Genomic DNA, 19,743 nt, shown 5'->3' with positions numbered 1-19,743 from the left:
AATTCTGATTACACTTGGAGGTTGAGAGTGAGAGCTAGCATATCACTCTTTTGTATATTTATCTTTGTTGATACGAGTAAGAAAGGATGAAGTAAATGTACTTTTTATAGTAAAATGTACATAATGTTTTGAAAAAATGGATTTCCAAAGGTGATAACTGATTTTTATATTTTAAATAACAATTATGGCCCTTCTTGTTGACTTATATGATAGAAATACATTACTAGATTACCATTATAATGAAATAATTTGAAATTATTATTTCTTCAATTGAAAATTCATATAATATAGGTAATTACATAGCTTGTAATTCTTGTGATTTCTGATCTGATTGTAAATTGTACATAATATGGAAAATAGAAGTAATGTTTTGGAAATCACTGTAGAATAACATTCACTCACATTGCTCTGAGAATGGAAATGGAAGGCATTTTTCTGGTACTATATTTGCTGATGGTAAATATTTTATTTAATATTAAAAAAAACTATCGTCAATTTAATTCTTCATTATTTCAAGCTTAATGATGTATTTTGTGATATTTTTTTTCTATTTTCATTCCATTAAAAATGTGTAATTTATTTGTTTGTAAAAAGTATGTTGATTATGTGGTTATTCAATGATATTGTTGATATGTATAGTATAGTAATGAAAAATAGATTTGGTTAAAGCCAAGCTTGAGCTTATGTTGAATTAAGTCTTATTTATACCGGATACTTCATAATATTCATTGAATGAAATATTCATTTTTAAAGAACAATCGTTTTTCAGCTCTCTTCTACTATAATTTCTTATTGCATACCTATCTACGTCCTCAATGTTAGATCAACACCAGCAAATCCCACTAAATTAAAATTAAACGGTTACTTAGGTATTTGCGATGGCTTGTAAATGTAAATAAGAACCAAATTTATTTATTATTGAATAAATAAAATTATTTTGCTTATTACTTTAACTGTTTTATTGGAAAACTTAAAATAAAAAATAACATAAACCTTTTCTTCTTAAAATATTAAATTATAATCTATCTTTCCAAGTCTCTAGGCAAAGGGAGGGTGAAAGGTACTATTTTAGATTTTTGTAGATCAAAATCCTTGTAGTCCAGTAAATTGTCTGCCTCAATGTGATCGGCCCAGAAGTCTTCTAGCTTCGGATTCAGCACCCCCTTCCAATGCTGAAAGAAAAAGTCCAATTAATGTAACTAAAGGTTTAAAAATTGACTTTAAACATAACTTTTAATTAAGATTGGGGAAATCTTAAGGTGTAGGTTAATTTGTCTTGGGTTTTTTTTGTGACCCAAACAGCCATTTCCCATAGTTGCGCACATATCTACGTATTGAAATAATTTTACTTTTTTAATAGAATAAAAAATTGCAGCGTTAACATCAAACAGGGTCGATTATTTGATCCCACAGTGTAATTAATCGTGTGTTGACCTCCAGTAAATCAACGTGTAGGGTCAGCTGTATGACGAATGCCCGTCAACCCACTTATTGCAGATTAAATCTCGCACACAATTGAAGTGGGAGTGTAGGCGCGAAAATCACAAGCATTTATGTTAGTTGTGAATAAAAAGTAACTGTAGTCATGTTATTGTATGAACTTTAGACACTTGTCTCAATTTATCAGTTGCCTTGTGGATGTTCTTTAACAGTCGTTTTATTGGTTCTTCCGACCTCTGCATGACTCCAGAGTTATCACTTTTTAAGCAAGACTATTTTATAATGTAGCCCAATTAGCACACACTAGTATCAGTCTTAGACATCTCTATATCGTCTCGCTGGTCCACTGAAAGAAATCTCTTTACAGGGATAAGCTCAATTTCTTGTCTTTTTTCATTGATCCTTTCTTTGCCAAAGATCAAGTGGTATGAGAAGATAGGTCGGTGTTCAGTTATTCTTTCAAAGTATCGGAGACTTCCAAAGTCGTCCCACGGTCCCACAAATATTCAAAATTCTCTTCAAGTATGAAAACCATACTTGGTTGAATGAATTCACTCACATTGCGAGTATGTTCGGTCCATATCAGCAGCGTTCCATGCGAGTACTGTTTGGACAGTTCCATTGCTTTGTTCAGGTAGCTGTAACCGCGCACCCTCTTGCCTTGTACGTAGTTGAAGTACGCAAGCAACAAGAAATACCTGAAATTACGTCAGAAGTTTTAAAAAAACATGACGGAAACGGGAAATGGATCATCAGTCAAGTAAGGATTTGCCACACTGGATGCGGTCTGCGGTTCTGCGGTCAGGTCAAAGTGAACGCAGCCCGCATCATTTATGAATAACATTGTCGATCAGGGCAACGCGGCAACGGTCAGCAGTTTGGGCAAAACAAATCTGTCAGACTATTTACGAGATCGAATCAGAAATGAGGTGATCCGTAAACGAACTAAAGTCGCTGACATAGCCCAACGGATTAGCAAGCTGAAGTGGCAATGGATAGGGCATACTTATAGTACGCAGAACTGGCGGCCGATGGGGCAGCAAGGTTCTGGAGTGGAGGCCACGTACCGGAAAGCGCAGCGTAGGACGTCCACCCACAAGGAGGACCGACGACCTTATAAAGGTAGCGGGAAGGCGCTGGATGCAGGCCGCCACCAACCGGCCATTGTGGAAATCATTGGGGGAGGCCTATGTTCAGCAGTGGACGTCCTATGACTGAAATGATGATGATGAATCTGTCAGACCAGGCGATTGCCTGACAGATTTGTCAGCATTGCTGTTTGCGTTCTTTCCTCGTGCTCGCACGCTCACTCAAATCACATCAATACGAAAAGTACAGAGAACAATAATGTTGTTTATACATGATGCAGGGTGCGTTCACTTTGACCTGACCGCAGATCGCAGAACGCATTCAGTGTGGCAAATCCTTTATTGTTCCGGACTGACAATTGCTCACACTTAGTCGTAGGCGGCATCCGCTGTTAATGCTACACCATTTTGTAGTTTACAGTTTTAAGAGAGAGTATAGTATTCGAGAGGTAATGAAACCCACGGTTTAACGGTAAAACGTAATGTAGCTTGGCCGATTATGATCCAATCGAATTCCGTTACGTTTGAGTAAACGAGATATAGTTCCAAAAAGTGATTTAGTTACTTTTGAAACTTGTAAATAGTGGTGTCGGCCGGTAAGGCCCTTATGTCCCGTATTTTGAAATGAGCCAAATGTCGAATAAAGTAGAACGATCGATTTATTCTTCATCGGTTTTAAAATACGAAAGCAAGGGCCAGCCTAAGGCCCTTTCCACATGTCCCGGTTGCCGGCTAACCGGCGCCGGGTACCCGGTGGTGAAGTGTATGAGCATGGTACGTAGCTTTCACATGTACCGGCGTAATTCATCCGGCATGCCCATACACTTCACCACCGGGTACCCGGCGCCGGTTAGCTGGCAACCGGGACATGTGAAAAGGGCCTAACTGCCAGATATCTCCATCCAAGGTCTGTGGAATAGAACCAAATAAGACTAATCGCACTTTATCAGCAAGTGGTGAAACTAGCTAGCCCTATCTTGTAGTCGTCGTGGCCTAGCCTAGCGTTGGTACTTCGTTCGTTCGTTTCAGCCAAAAGACGTCCACTGCTTGACAAAGGCCTCCCCAGCGTAGGTACTTAATATCCTTCAATGTTATTAAAACTTTTCTACCTTGGCCGGTACATGGGCGTATGACGGCACGTATCGTTCATATCTTGAAATATCCCTTTCACTGTCTTCTCTAGAAGCAGTACCTTCTTTATGTTTCTATTATCCATCTGCAATTAATTTCAACGCATGTAAATGATATTCGAGGCGGGTTTCTATTGCGCGGGGATCGAACCCGCGACCTGTGGCGTAGGTAGGAGCCTTCATTTTTCAAATATTATGTCTTATTGCCCGTCCGAAAAAAGGCTGTAAAGAACTCTAGCATGCCCATAGGTAATTGCTTTACCTCTTTCGTAGATTATAAAATGTTTTATTTTACATTTATAGCTAAAAAAGGGTTCCAATATCGCTTGATCCAAACTCCCTAATATAGCGCGATTCAAATTCATAAAATAGCTTATTTTACGATCAACCTCGAGCTCTCGACCTACATCTCAAGAATTTATGGTCAATGAAGTAATTTTTTCACACGGGTTGACTGTAAAGGACCCTGAAATACCTCGGCTATTAAATTACCAACTTAAAAGGCACAGAAATTCTGAATGCCACAAAATAATTGCCCAGACTGCTTCATTCATTGCATTCATTTGCTGATTCTTTCCAACTTGAAAATGTGTACGAACCTCATTATGGGGTTTTAGAATACCAACGATCATATTTCTATTGTTTTCTAAAGAACTTTTTACTCACCATCCACTATTTGTGGATTGCCATCGAACTAAGAAAAAAATATGTTTCAGATTCGTTCAGCATCATAATATAATTATAACTATAGTCCGGTCGGCGATCACGTAGAATTTCGTCCAATGACCCCCTCGTCATGGACGAAATTCTGGGTGATCGGCGACCAGACTTTACGCATTTATGCATTTTGCTACTACTGAACTGACCTCCTTGACCAAAGTAATGAGCAGCCCTTCGACCAACCGCACCAGGATCATGATGTTGAACTCGTGCTTCTCAAACTTCATAGACAGGAGTTGTTTTATCTTTTCCTCCCATAGAATTGATCTCTCCCATGTCCCAACGCGTATAGTTCTGTACAAAATATTAGGTACATTTTATAAACGAAATAAAGACTCGCGAAACCCTCACTTTTTTTTTATTATTAGCAATTTGTATTGCACAAATTACTAATAGTCCCGTTAGCCCCACGTGTTAAACTAATTATGCTTGTGTTACGAGTGGGCTCACCACAATAGTCGAGAAGCGGTGGGATTCGAACCCACGTTCCTCGGATCTGAGTTGGCCAGTCCGACCCCTTCACCGTTAGGCTATCGTGGCTATTATCTTTCACGGTTATTGAGGAACCATACTAATAATAGCTTATTTAGCTTATTTTGTGCAATATAATGTTATCTTACATTAGCCACATGCACACGAAGAAGTTCCACGCAGCCTCTGGAGTTTTAGACCTGAGGATGGCGTCTCCTTTCTTGATATAGAAACGCTCGCAAGAGGCATATGACTCCACGCAGTAGCCCGTGTCCAGCATTATTACCATCGCGTAGAAGTAGTACCAGGTTTCCGCTGAGGGAGTGCGAAAGTAAATAAATTTGGTCAACATTTTGTACTGAAGAGAAGCACTGAATTTAAACTCTACCGGTTACAAGCTTGAAACTATGCTTGGTGTTTGGATTGCAGAAAGGCCCTACTTGACTGAATGACCTCGATGGGACATCAAAAATAGAAACGCTACGACTTAAAAAGTCAGAAAAAATGTCGCTATACAACACCATCATCACGCACTACTACCACAGAATAATAATAAGTACTACGTACTACTACTACAACTGATTAAAATATTTACAGAGCATTGTGTCTTACAGCTCAAATCGTAATGGTCATTCATGTAGAAGAACTCCCGCATAATCCTGACCATATCGTGTATGCGAAGGTCTGAGAGCAGAAGCTTCAGCATCCATAGGATCAGCATCTGCCTCGTGGTCAGATCGGTCAAGCTGGACATCATGTGCATCACGGATAACCCAAACTCCAGGCTTTCCACCTTCTTGCCGTGTTCTACGCTGCAATTCAATCGGTATTCTTAAACTTGACCGATCGAAAACCTAATTTCGGAAATATAACTTAAAAAAAAAATAATAAAAGGAAAACTGTACTAACTAAAATAGGAATATGCTGGTGTAGAGGTAGCAAACTGCGTGGACCTCGGTCACGTCCAACTGCCCCCTCTTGCGGTGGCATAGTTCCATGGCGCGCTTCTCTAGTTTCACGCAAATGGAGAACTAAAACGACAGGAATCTCAATGATCTTTTTAATAGTTTGACGATATGGCGACACCTATCGACTCGCCGCGATTCGCTCGAGGTGGAACTCATCTCTTAACAGATGGCGCTGATGCAAGCTTACTACGGCACTTGCCTCCGCGCCTACAAACTTGCATTGCATTCCACCGATTCCTTGAAAGAGTTAGGCTATGATATAGATTTGTCACTGAATCGTACCTTCTGTGTCTGACGATAAGTCGCAATCATATTGCCGTAACTGATGCAAAGGACCCGAAAGTTTGCGTTAGTCCGAAGAGCGTAGTTCAACGACAACTTCGCGGCCAACGTTGCACTTTCCATTTCTTTGGCTTCCTAAACAGAGCAGTAAAACATTTAACTAACCAATATCAGAACAAACCAAGCATGAAATTTCTCCAGTAATAATAGAGTTTGATCTTACGGAAAACAATCTGTACAGAATGTTATAGGTTCTGGCGATATCGTCAAAGAAATAGCCAACAATTCCTCGTTCAATGCCAACATAGAGATTCGATGCAACATACAAGGCCAAGATTTGCCTGATCGAAGCTGTCATATTGCGACACCTTACTGAATGCCTGGAAATTCAAAAAGACGATAATAATTCCAAATATTAAGAAGAGCAGAGATTGTTATGTTGGATATAGTGTTACTTAGAAGTTGGGAAAGGATCATAATAGAGCTTCATGGCATAGAACAGCTGGTTTCTGGCTTCGTTCAGGTCCCCAGACTCAAGCATGCATATTCCTCGCAGAGTGTACACGCTGGCCAAGCGAAAGTCTTTCATCCAACCAGATTGGCACTTATTGTGGTTGATCTTGTCACTCTGGATCAGAAATTAACGCTGTTATAATTCCTGAAGCATTTTTTTACGATATAACAGTAAAAAGTGGGAAACTAGATCATGTACCTTCACAAATGCTTCTACTTCAAACAGTAATCGTACAGCTTGGGGTATGTTTAGGTTCATAATGCTCACGTCGGCATACTCCATGTACGCTTCAAAAAGCTTTTCGTATTCTCCTGCAAAATATTGAAACAATTGAGGGTAGATTAGGTGACATAAGAACACAAATTCAGCAGACTTAACAAGGGGAGAATCTCAGTAGTCAGGACCTCTGTTCTCTTCTTTTTTTCATGTTAATATTGTAATTGATTTTTTTATAAAAAGAGGAATTATCTTAAGGGTGCTATATTTTACCTGCTCCTCGGCAATGGTCTAGCATTTGGTTGTAAACCGCCAGCAGTATAGACAGGCATTCACATGACGCTATCTCCAGAGAAGAAAAAGATCGTACATGTTTTTGCTTTTGGTTTATCAAAAGCGAGCGACTGAGGTTTCTTCTCTCTGAAAATCAGAAGACATTTATTGTATAAGAGCATGCGAACTTCATCTGATGTTACGCGACCACCACACCACCGCCAAACTTAAACAACATGAGTATTGGATATTGCTTTTAATATGCTGACGAATACCTTCTAAGTCCAAGGAATCGTAACTTGAGACAATTTCAGGAGGAATACTCATGCTGCCGTTCATCTGAGAACAAAAAATCCGTGAAGAATCGCAGCCATTGCAAAGTCCTTTTATCCTATACAGCAGATACCATTCACGATTTAACAAGTAAATGTGACATTGACATACCACCATCTCGGGTACATGTTGAACAAACGGTGAGACCGGTTCTTCTTCACCAGGCACTCTGGTTTCGGCACTCAGAGATCTTATTTGTTGCTTCGTGCGCTTCACGTCTTGACTTTCAGGCACAAGACCCTGATATGAGAAAAAAATATAAATTACCACCGTGAAAGAGGAGGATAGCCTAAAAAATATGAGGAACACTAACATCGTCACATCTCTGTCCCAATAACTTGGTGAAACATCCCATGCCGCACGATATGCAGCGCTTGGTATACCGCTCCAGGTATAGCAAAGCTCTTGCATGCATTTCGCTCTGAATCAGGATAAAGCGACATTTTAAAGAATAATGGATAAATAAAAAACGTCCTTTGTTTTAGCTCCACAATGCCTGTAGAAAATTACCTTCTGATTCTCAGTGAGCAGCTCGTAAGTGGTGGTTCGGAATAAGGAATGCCTGAACTTCATGTAACCGCAAAATGCGTATATTGGCAGGTCTCGGCAATTTGCTAAAAAATAATCAAAATTTGAAAAGGAAAAGCCAACGAACACCTATGCGTAATACGTAACAGCAAGCTATGGAGAAATAGCAAATTCATCTTCCTGGCATAATTATACTTACGCGGCAGTCTGATTCCCAAACAAGCACAATATGGCGGCTTGGCGGCCGGCAGCGCGGGCGCAGGGTGTATCAATACGAATGATGTATCACGCGTGAAGTCCCCACCCTCACATTCCAGGACACGGATAAGGAACAGCTTGACTACAGCTAAAGAAGAAATGGTGCAGATTCATATTTTATGCAAAGGTTTCTCAATTTGTATTGAACACAATGAAAAAATACCTTTAGCTACTTTTCTCGGAGAATCGCTCTGCAATAAATGCAGAAGCATTCGTCTGGAGAATACGTCACCCAGCACTGATCCGCATTTCAATATCATCTTCTCAAAAGGTGTCAAAGAATCATACGTTTTCAAGATCACAGCTGGAAACAAAATAAAAGTAGTACGTATTGTCGTCGCCATCTTAGAAACTTAATTATTTTTTATGTCTATGAGGAATTACGGGATATTGGGAAAGTTTGACTACTTACTGAACTGATTCAGGGCCAAGAAGTTACTGTCTTTAACCCTATATCTAGCTAGATAGTTGGATTCAGTTACCGTCCATCGTCATATCAGCAGTCATGTCGTCGAAACTGTACCCCTCGGACAGTACAGCCATCTGCACGACGTCGGAGTGAAGAGCGAACTGGCTCTCCTGCTTGCTCAACATGCTCACACTTACTACGCTGTAAATGCTCTGAGGGAGGAGTAGAAAGATGTAATGTACTTGGGTACATAGGTACTTCATTTTACTACAACTGTGGCACACGTAAATGAGGGCTATCGTTTTAGCGCTCACCAGTTAGCGCCACTGTAGAGTATCCTGTCACTTGCTAATAGCGAAGACAGTGGCGCCAACTTGTGAGGGCTAAAGTGGTAGGAGGACTATCATATTTGCACTCATCAAGATGGCGCCACTGTAGAGTAAGGTCCTGTCAATCGCCAGGGGTGCCAACTGTTAAGTATAAAAACGATAGCCCTCATTGATGAGTGCGCAACTTTATTTCTGAACAAATTGACAGCCTTTAGTTAGATTGTGCTTTAGAGGTCTAGCCCAGAAGCAAGGCGTGGCGTGGAGCGTCAAATTGGATAGAAACGTTACGCTAGCTTGCGCCGCGTTGTAATCGCGTTAGAGCAAGTTTTTAGCTTTCGGTAGATAATAAACCTATGTAAGCTAGCTACCTTTGAGCTTTGAGCTTTCTAGACTCCATAGTTGTTGCTTCAACTGTATAAAGGTACAAATATAAAAAAAAACCTGCGGAAAAAGGGGAAAACCACCTGATAACTTTGCCGTCTCGGCTCAAGACCAGCGTTACTCATTTCATGGCCGGGTATCTGCAGGAGAGCTGGTGACGGCATCACAGCCCCAGACTCCAAGGCCTCCTCCCGAGGCACGGTGACCACGGATAGAACCCCTCGTTGGACTAGGGAGATGACGAAGTTCTGGATCCAACCAGGCATACCACCGCTGGCACTCTCGATCACTCTGCATGATATTTATTGGTAACCTCAGTACCTAATTTATTCCCACGCAAGAAAAATGTTTACAATAAAGATTAACTTAAGTTAAATACCTATTTAGGTAATTATTTAATTAGGTACTTGAGTAAGTGCCTACTTGGAAAATAAGCTTGTAAATGTAATGATTGACTCTGCGTCCTCCTTAACACCTAATGGTACCTATTTTACTAATGATGTGCTATAGTATGGTATGATAGGCACGTTAATAATTAATATACATGAGTGGCAGTAAACAACTTCAAAGTGCGTGTTATTAAATCTCTCCGGTTTAGGTTCCTATCTTTATATACCATTCATATCACTTACTCATCTCTAAAAGTCCAGCCTGGCCAAATATTGCTTATGAAGTGTGTAATTAATCTATCTACTTATCTACCTATATTACTGACCAGAAAAAAGGTGCTTACTTCTCCAAGTCTGCCGGTATGGCCTGCACGTCCAGTAATTGGCACGCCAACGAGGCATGGTACCAGCGGTCGATCCCCGTCAGATAAACCTTTTCTATCATGTAGTTGTCCAAGCACTTACGAGCCACCACTGAGAACAGACTTGATTTTATACTTAACGTAAATAATTAGTAGACAATTTTAATTAACTTCCACTCTTCCCGTATTAAATGTTGTTGAAAAAGAAGAATAAAGGTGAAATGTATAGGCGAACATCAGGCCTTCCCAACCCGTTTGGCTGGCATAGGGAGTATAGACAAAATTCTCCCTTTTGCCTCTGGTAAATTGAGAGGATCCACGTAAGAAGCCAGTGGAGACTAAATGACCTGATGATTATAAAATGATGAAGTTTAATACATACGCGAAAGCTTATCCTCGTCAGTGATGGTGAAAAGAACAAAAAAAGTCTTTATCTCTAATAGGATCAATATCATCCGCCAAGATTGATCGTCGATGTGCTGAGCTTTTTTTATAGCCGCCACCCAAAGTCTCACGAAATTCTGTTAAATGGTAACTTTGTTATTTTGGTCGATGGAGTCGCTACTTAAATATCAAATAAAATTGATACGAACTTTTTTAAAGATTTCTTGCAGAATATTTTTGACGCTGAAGTTGCACAAGATGTCTCCCGTATAATCAAACTTCTCGGGAAGAGGAAATCTGCTGTCGAATATTTCATTCAACGCGAATATCTGAACAGGCGTTAATCCATCCAAATCGATACTGAAAAAGTTTAAAAATAGTTTAGCCATTTTCCACTTTTTTTTTCGCATGTATAGTAGAAAATACGCTAAGTCACGTGGTATTTCACGCTCGTACCCTATTAGCTAAGTGGGTAACTGGGTACCTAAATTAATTTACTTAACTATTGTCATTATCACAATCAAGCGATACTTTTTAAGGTCCACTTACCCAATTTTCTACCATTAGGTAATTCTCGTGGCTTTTATAAAGATCATTATTTTTTACCTGTATCTTATAAGGTTTTCACAACTTTCCCTTGCTTTTCGCCCATCAGTAGCAATGAAAGCTCTGGACAATATCTTTCGGAATATTGTAAAAGGTTTCTAAAGGAACAATAATAATATTATTTATTACTGACAATAAAAGTATGATGTCGATGATGATGAATTATTTTACCTCGTCCTTTTCTGTTAACGAAAACATGTCTGCGTGCACATAACTTGGTGTTATATTGATGCATTCTTCTAATAAACGCGTTTTGCCTACTAATGTTGGGCCCTGGTTGATAAAAATCCTTAATGAGACTGTCTATTATACAGGGTGTTAGGTAAATGGGTATATGAGCCGACACTAGCCCATGTTAACATGGTCATATAAATGGTATGGTGAAGTCAGAAAATTGATATCTTCATTTTAACTATTTTAATTTTCATAGAAATCGGATTTTGTAAAATTGTTTTTGTATGAAAATTAGAAAAATTAAAATCATGATATCAAATTTCTGACTTCACCATACCATTTATATGCCTATGTTAACATGGGCTAGGGTCGGCTCATATACCCATTTACCTAACACCCTGTATAAGTACTATGATACCATTAAAAATTAATACTATAGGTGTACCAGAATCTCATGGCAAATAGGGAAAATAAACTTTGTTGAGAGCAATACTGGGGAAATTGGAATAAACGATCTTGATACTGTTTAATTTTTTACTTTTATACTAATATTAATGAACATGAAGAACGAATATACATTTTAGGTAGGGTGTATGAAGAATGTTGTTATACATCGTTTTTAACATAGGAAAATGTCTTGGAAATTAAATAAATCGTCTGTGAGAAAAGAAATGTCTAAGAAATTAATTATTTAAATTACCTACCATATTTTCGCGTGGAACTGAAACATAGGCGGTGCCGTTCTTTTTGTATATGGCCAGGTCTGGGTTATTTAAAAGAAAGGTTACAAAATTTTACTAAGAAAGAATCTTGAGTGACCCTAGCTGAAAAATTAAAAACTGCTAGATTAAAAAAAAAAATGAACTGGCTGGATCAGGGGTGATTTACTGTTAGTACTCCGAATGACTGTGTGAATACACCGATCAAAATGGCGTGAATAGTTATGCGCAACTTTAGGGCCCTGTAACTTATTTATTTGTAGAGATATTTTCATGATTATTTCACAATTATTATTAGTTCTACTTATATTTATTTCAAGTTTATTTCAAAGAAAAAAATTGGAAACTTCTCCATTATTCAATCTTGCTTTATGAAATAATTTTCAATTTTCTTTACATGGTCATAACATCTGCACCAATTTGTGAGATATACCTGAAAACCCCGATAAAGCAGCTATTAAGTAAGAATAATATAAAAAAACACAACCCTCCTTCTGACACAGTTGGGTAATAAACTAAATGTATCAAAACATTTCAGTCCAACTTACTGTCAACAGTGTCAACTCGACGACGCGCTTTAGAATCAAAGATCGACTTTGAATTATGCCTTATTTTACAATTCACATTGAAAACAATATGCCTTAATTGAACTTTTTCGACTTTTTCACAAAAATAACAAATAGTCAAGAAGAGATTACAAAAATTTTGCAGCGGCTGACAGATTTCATAATTTTCTTTGACAGGTGACAATTAAACCATAGACAATTGCCATATGAAAAACACACTTTTCCAATATTTTTGTTTGCCATGAGATTCTGGTACACCTATACTTACAATAATAGCAAAACCAAACTTGTGATCCCTATATCTTGTGAACTTTTGCTTATGTTCATTGATAGCGTTGCAAAGAATCGATTTATATTTGCGCAACTCTTCATTTCTGCCTAGAATGGGATGTCTGTAATCTCCTGGACGGTCTGACCACCTTTGGAAAAGGAATTAATGAGTTTGTTCAGTCGTTCAAGGCTCATATACATAATCTTCGCCGAGTTATAATGAGCCTTAAATTGGAGGGAAAAATCTCAGGAATGATAGTATATCATCAGGTCTACGAGCTTTCTTTGTTCTAATAGAGCATCAATAATTACTAACCCATTTTTATTAAATTCATAAATGGGTCCAGCCTTAGTGATGCCTTTCAATGCTTTGGGTTCCATTATCTTAAAATGTTCTTGATCAAGTTTGCTTCTCAGGAAAGTTTCCTTATCGCAAGTGACTACCATGGGATACGCCATCATTAACCGAGCTGCCTGCATTTATAACAAAAGGTTATCTTGTGTAGACAATAGGTCTATATCCTCATGTTTTAATAATAGTTATGATAATTATGAAATATTGTGGATGTAAGTACCTTATTTACCGCAGGCCCTATGACCGTGTATTCTCGACGGAGATCGTGTCCAACTACACCACAATAAGTAGTGCCTATAAAAAAAGAAAGGGAAAAAGACTATACATACATACTATACTATACTAATACATACCGAACATAATGTGATTACTGACTAATTTAGTCAGTAATCACATTATGTTTGGTATTTCACTTCCTCTTCTAAAAGTAAAGGTGTCTCCTTTACACTATCTGTGACGGGAGCTTTTATTTCCCCATATTATATCCGTTTCCATAGACAAGTAAATAATCATGCAAACGTTACAATAAGAATTTTGAATCTTTCTCATAGCGTTTCTACAAACGTTAACGCAAGGCAAAAGTAATCCTGTCTAGTACGGGTCACGGGACTATTCCCACCTTTCGTTCCCACCAGTGCATCTCCTGTCTTGTCTAGTATTAGAAACCCTCCACAACTAACCCGAAGTGACTCCAATGGAAATGCTGATGATATTCTCCTCAGCCAGTTTCTCTTTCAGCTGATGAGCACACTGCAGGGCTTTTTCCGCCTCGTCTTCCTGCTTGAGACCTCGTAGCCCGAAGACTACGAGGAACATCATGTCCTTGTCGAACATGGAGACTTTGTTCACGAGTCCACCCGAAGCTGACGTCACGCTGGGTGTGATGATAAAATGTTTTGGTTTATTATAAATGAAAATAAGACATCTACTTACCTAACTAGGTAGATTATATTAGGTATACCTGCAGACAGACTTATAGGCCCTATCCACGACCTCTATCAGCACATCCTCGGTCACTGTCCTCGTGATGATATTGATGCAGAGTACCACCACTCTTCGGACCTCGGTGAGGAAGTCCATGGGCTCGTCGTTATCCACCGCCCTTAGTACTGGCGTCACCATGAAGCTTCTAAGGGCAGGCCACCACGAGCTTCGTAGGGCTGATATTACAGCTGGACGGACTACGAAAATTGACCATTGATGAATAGTTTAATGCGCTTTGCAAAAAGGTAAGTAAGGTACAGACGATAGCACGTCAAGCTAATACAAAACGCAAAAACTTACGTGAAAATTCACGAAAATTTATTTCGGAAACATTTCCCTCGTCGAACCTTGGACTATTCGCGAGGAACTGTGGTGATTTTAACGCTTCGGCTGTGAATCGAAAATGTATTGCAGTAAAAAAATACGGAAACTAGTTTATTCTTACTAAAATAGCTCAGAAAACCTACGTCTTTGAGTTGCTCCCAGCGTGTAATTAAGATTTTCAACTCTTTTCCATGTAGCGCCAACGCCAAGCACCTTAAAATTTAAAATAATTTTCAGAAGACCACGGATAGAATTATCTCTCCGGTCTACATAATAATGTAACTATCGCATTAGTTAAGTTGTACCCAAAACTACTAAACCTACTGTTACCCTAGTTCACAAGTACTCGTACCTACTTAATATTGTTTGTGGGCCAAGGGGTTTGAAGTGTTTGAACTAGAAACTGTAACTGGCCTTCCGTCAGACAACAAAAGCAGTGTCCAAGCTTAAGATCTTTTCTATCCAAATTAAATGTTAAATCCATGCCTTCGTATGCCTTCCATCTCCGCACGGCTGAGTGCAGTATTCCGCCTCGTTCACGTAAATCCAAGCACTGGCAGAGGTGAGGACGTCACCAGCCGTGCTCATGTACTCCGCCATCTTGACGTCCCACACTGGCGGGCCCACGATCACGTAGTGGGACTGGGACGTGTTCCCGCCGCCGATGATTGAAAAGTGGGACAGGCCGGCCGATATCGCTACTTTTACTGGAGAGGAACAAATGAAGGTTTCCAATAACATTCCAAGTAAATTAGTTTAGTTTCTTCTACCCAGGGCCGCGCCGCCCCTGTGTGCGATGTGTGCGGCGCACACAGGCGCCAAGACAATAGGGGCGCCGCGCCGCTACTGCCACCTATTTTTTTTTTAAATGGAGTATCGATAAGTAAGTAGGTACAGTATGCGCAACATAAGCCTTGTACACAACAAAACAAATATTATGCTTATTAAACAAGTCTCTCAATATTCATATTATTATGTTTATTATGATTCAAGTTTATGGTTTCATTTTTACGCTTAGGCTTAGATTAATAAAACCTAAGCGCTTAGGGTTTTAGTTTACATTACTTACGAGCTCAACGTAAAACGGCGGCAGTTCTTTTGAACCTCAAATAAAGTATAGTTATTTTGAACCGTAGAGGCGCCGAGTTTGTAATACAAAATTTTTATGACTATGAGTGAGTTTATGAACGCAACCCGATGCGATGCGTGCGAGTTGCGACACAAGCGGGATGGGGTCCCGGGGATTCCCCGCCACGGGGATTTTAACGAAAGAGATAGCCAAGTCAAAACCACAGTATACAGGGTGTTTGGCGGAAGGTTAGACAAACTTCGTGGGTGTATAGGTAAGGTCATTTTAAGAATACAAGTTCGCCCATTTTACCCTAAGTGACCTACTTTTTTATTAATTGATGTTTTTGTTTATATTTATTTTTTTCCAAAATATGACCTAAAACCTGTTTCAATGTTTTTTCTTGCATGTTTTCAACCGCATTTTTTATTTGATATTAATATCGAATATGTCTTTAGTCAAATAAAATTTTCAGATCCAGATAATGATTGAATTGATTGCAATCAAATTAGATAAGTATTTGCCTACGCAAAACAATGTAATTTTTCCATACAAAATATCAAAATAATAATAATTAATATCCCGTAGCTGATCTTAAATTTTCCAGCTTTTAAGCTAAGGTAGAAAAAGACTATTAAACACACAGCAAAAACATAAAAGTATTAAAATAAAAGAAAAAAGTGTGATAAAAGGGCGCCCGCTCAGTTTTAATCGGGACACCATGTTAGGATGTCCCGATTATTATTTTTTTTTAAATAGAATTCCAAGTTGAATTTTTTATCGTGGTTTTTACTTTTGTTAAACTTTGGCGGCTCGTAACTAGCTATCCAATCATTATCTGGATCTGAAATGTATTTTACTTGACTAAAGACATGTTCGATATTAAAATAATAAAAGCGATTGAAAACAAGCGAGAAAAAAAAAGCAGTTTTTAGGTCAAATTTCGGAAAAAATTAAAGGAAAACAAAAATATCAATTAAAAAAAAATTACCACTTAGGGTCAAATGGGCGAACTAGTATTCTTAAAATGACCTTACCTATACACCCACGAAGTTTGTCTAACCTTCCGCCAAACCCTGTATTATATTTTAAGTATGATTAAAATATTCTTGCAAATGTTAGTCTTGCTGTTTAAACATAGCATAGGTAGGTACGTAATAGTCATATATATTAGTATTATTATGATTAGAAAAAAGTCAGCTTCCTTGTTATTAATATTTAAGTATACAATTCTTTGTATTAAGTATGTAAAAATTTAGTTCGAGTTTTCCTTTTCGTAGTAATTGGCAAGCAGAACGAACGGGATTTACCTATTTAGTATCCTAATTCCTAAGTGGTTTCCAGTTATAACACATTTATGATAATATTATCTAAGTACTGTAAAACTGGAGAACATTTATTTTAGTTAAAATTATCAATTAAAATATTCGTTAAAAATTTAAATTCGTTTTTTTATGACGATTCATTAGAAAAGAGGCGCTTCATAGGTTCCGCACACAGGCGCTGGCGGCGGTCGGCGCGGCCCTGCTTCTACCTACTTGCGTTAAGTACTAGTATGAATCCATGACATACCTAAATAGTTAGTTGGATTTTACCTCGAAAAATGGGATGGAAAGGGATTACTTAATTAGGAATAGAAGCATTTCACTGCGCACAGAGAAAGGAGACAATTATAGCGATAAGAAAGCGCGTCATCCATTTAGAAACAAGGATTTCTTCAGTCAACCGGGAATCGAACCTGAGCCTTAAAGCCTACGGTGTTGGTACGTTTATTTTTATAAAAAATAAGCAAACTAACCCTTCAGCACAACCCCAACATCTGTCACGAAGGTCCCATAGTTCTTCTGGATGATGAGGCCGCAGTCTATAGCAGTATGAACGACATCCTGCATGCTAAGCCTCGGCGTCTTCTTCCACATCGACAGGAAGGCGTCTCCAGAGAACTTCAGCACGTCTCCGTTATGCATGAGGATTTCTTGGACCATGGCCCCGATGTACGAGTTTAGGACCTGGGTCAGACGCGAAGGCCCACCACGACCTGGCTTCGTGTAACTCTCGCAGAGGTCCGTGAAGCCTTCAATATGGGAAATACCATCAAATTGACCTACTGAAGTTAGTAGTAAGCTAAAGAACGAACAAATTGTGTTTTTGTGCTACCCTCTGACAAAATAGGAATTGATAGGTACACATACATAACTGGGAATCGAACCCGGAACTCCTTTGCGTTCAAGGTGATGGTGGCGCCACTACGCTAGGTATTTTTTGGTATCAGACGATTGAACATCTTGCGATTCTAGTGCGGTTTTATTACGATCAAGGCCTATAAGAAAATCCGAACCGATAATTTTCAGAAATTTAGATTTCATCGACTGAGATTTGAACTCTGTTCACAATTTATACAGGGCGCGGTTATTATAACCGTTCTCGGACTCTGTCTCTCACTTACGGCGGTTGACTGTTCTACTTCTACTAAGGCGATTAGCAGCACTATATAACCACAAATAAATATCTCGAATTTGAAAAATGTGTGCCTACTTACTTTTTACAATTTACTGTACCCACCAGAAATATCAATAAACATGAGCGCAGTCTCGTAACTCCTCACGGAGAGGTCCGAGTGCTTCCAGATTATCTCGTCGGGCACCATGGAGGCGACGATGCTGATGCGAGTGGCCTGCTGGACGCTGCTCCAACTGCCAGCCACCAGTCCGTCCAACCTATCGTTATTTTGTTAGATTTCGGCTACGTAAAGATATTCAACGTCACACAGCACAGCCAAATCCTGTACAGGGGTGGTCTTTGTGGAAATCCTCAAATTGGGAGCCTTTTGTCCAGCAGTGGACAACGGCGCTAGATTCTAAACGAAAGAATACAGGTAGGACTTTTCGTTGCGATAAATTGAAGCTTAGTTCTACTACGACTGAATGTTGAGCCTAGGGTTCGTTATTTTTGTTAAACCATTCTTTAAAACTTTCAGTTACATCTATAGACTGGTCTGTGAGCACGTAGAATTTTGTCCAATTTCGCACTCACTGCGGGCGCCCGTCGCACAGTCGCGACAGCAATATTATGATTAGGTACGCGCGAGCGATAAGGATGGGTAGCTTGGGGTCATTGGACAAAATTCTACGTGCTCACAGACCGGGTTTTACCACTATTCCCCTCTTAAATTATACCTACTCCTGCTACGGCTAAGGACCTCTATAAAATAGAGAAGACAAAAATATACTAACACCCCCTGTTTCTGAGCCACCTTCTGCCTATGGCGATCTCGAGGCGACATTATTTCCACAGGAACGGTGTTCTTGTTTTGGGCCTGGTGTTGAACCCTTTTCATGGCCAAGAGGTACTCATCGCTGCTCTCCACGCTTTGTCTGGATGGACCTAAATCTGAATTATGATAAAAATGAAGCGGACCCTTAACATGATGATGTGTCAATATCACTATGGTTTTCGATGGTATTCCACGGAATCTCTCAAGTCTGCTTCAACTGTTTTGTGTCTAACTTCCATTTCATACTACGGTCTTACATCTACAGGCTATCTTGCTCGAATGAAGACTACAGCGTCTTGCTTTAGCGTTCATTCAGAAAACAGAGGATATTCACCAAGAATCGAATCCGGGTCTTCAACAACTAATCCTTTAAACTAAGTGCATGAAGGAACTTACTGTTTCCATGCCATAAATGAGAATCCCTAAATCGTTCTTTGCTGGAGCTTGGTAACATTTTAATTATCTGATAGAGTACCGAATGAATGAGATTAAAATTAGCACAGCTTTCAGCAAGCATCAGTTTGACTCAACTGGTGAGTCTGGTGACAGTGATGCTTGTAATATTTTTTATAGGTCAGTTTAAACGAATGCAGTAAGTATGTATTATTTTAGAACCGCCTCTGTGGTCTAGTGGTAAGACCACCTGAAGAAGGGGTGGGCACAAAATTTTCTTCTCGAAATTGTTAGTGGTAGAGCCTGGCCAGCTATCACCTAAGCTACTTATCCTACCTAAGCTCACTTCCACCTTCCGCCTGGTCAGTTTTCATTAAGCGAGATGAAAGGGAGATCCTGGGCAAGATCTGTCTGAGTAGTACACAAACTCGAAATGGCTTATTCCACTATTCCTATTGTTGACACAATATTGCAAGAGCAATCGAACTCTTGCTAGAAGGAAAGAATAGCTAACCCTTCAGACATTCCGTGTTT

General features: G+C 39.2%; 1 protein-coding gene across 1 annotated transcript; it reads right to left on the bottom strand.

The window, feature by feature from the left end:
• Positions 1–993: 993 nt before the first annotated feature.
• LOC114357932 (adenylate cyclase type 10) lies at positions 994–19,734 on the bottom strand. Its single transcript, XM_028311743.1, has 36 exons — positions 19,724–19,734; positions 18,776–19,024; positions 18,105–18,259; positions 17,341–17,616; positions 14,960–15,180; positions 14,617–14,686; positions 14,127–14,346; positions 13,846–14,039; positions 13,386–13,459; positions 13,127–13,284; positions 12,809–12,959; positions 11,253–11,354; positions 11,082–11,179; positions 10,685–10,835; positions 10,474–10,612; positions 10,074–10,203; positions 9,421–9,631; positions 8,704–8,842; positions 8,385–8,525; positions 8,163–8,309; positions 7,946–8,049; positions 7,749–7,856; positions 7,547–7,675; positions 7,378–7,441; positions 7,103–7,249; positions 6,812–6,924; positions 6,555–6,727; positions 6,323–6,479; positions 6,100–6,234; positions 5,759–5,880; positions 5,462–5,661; positions 4,999–5,164; positions 4,525–4,672; positions 3,638–3,744; positions 2,000–2,138; positions 994–1,172 (listed from the first exon to the last, which is right to left on the bottom strand). The coding sequence occupies exons 1-36, from the start codon at positions 19,732–19,734 to the stop codon at positions 1,023–1,025; spliced, it is 5,199 nt and encodes a 1,732-aa protein (XP_028167544.1). The 3' UTR covers positions 994–1,022.
• Between the last annotated feature and the right edge of the window lie 9 nt (positions 19,735–19,743).

This window comes from Ostrinia furnacalis, unplaced genomic scaffold (genome assembly GCF_004193835.3).
Source record: "Ostrinia furnacalis isolate ACB-3 unplaced genomic scaffold, ASM419383v2 OfSCF3546, whole genome shotgun sequence".
NCBI lineage: Eukaryota > Metazoa > Arthropoda > Insecta > Lepidoptera > Crambidae > Ostrinia > Ostrinia furnacalis.
Note: the sequence above shows the minus strand (reverse complement) of the source record. Positions and strands in the feature narration are given on the sequence as shown.

Excerpts from the sequence above, each read along its gene's own strand:
- LOC114357932 (XM_028311743.1), bottom strand. Across the intron at positions 14,687-14,959 it reads GAGATGGAAGGCATACGAAG|GTGCTTGGCGTTGGCGCTAC; the intron begins GCATGGATTTAA and ends TTAAATTTTAAG. Across the intron at positions 7,442-7,546 it reads AACATGTACCCGAGATGGTG|ATGAACGGCAGCATGAGTAT; the intron begins GTATGTCAATGT and ends TTTTGTTCTCAG.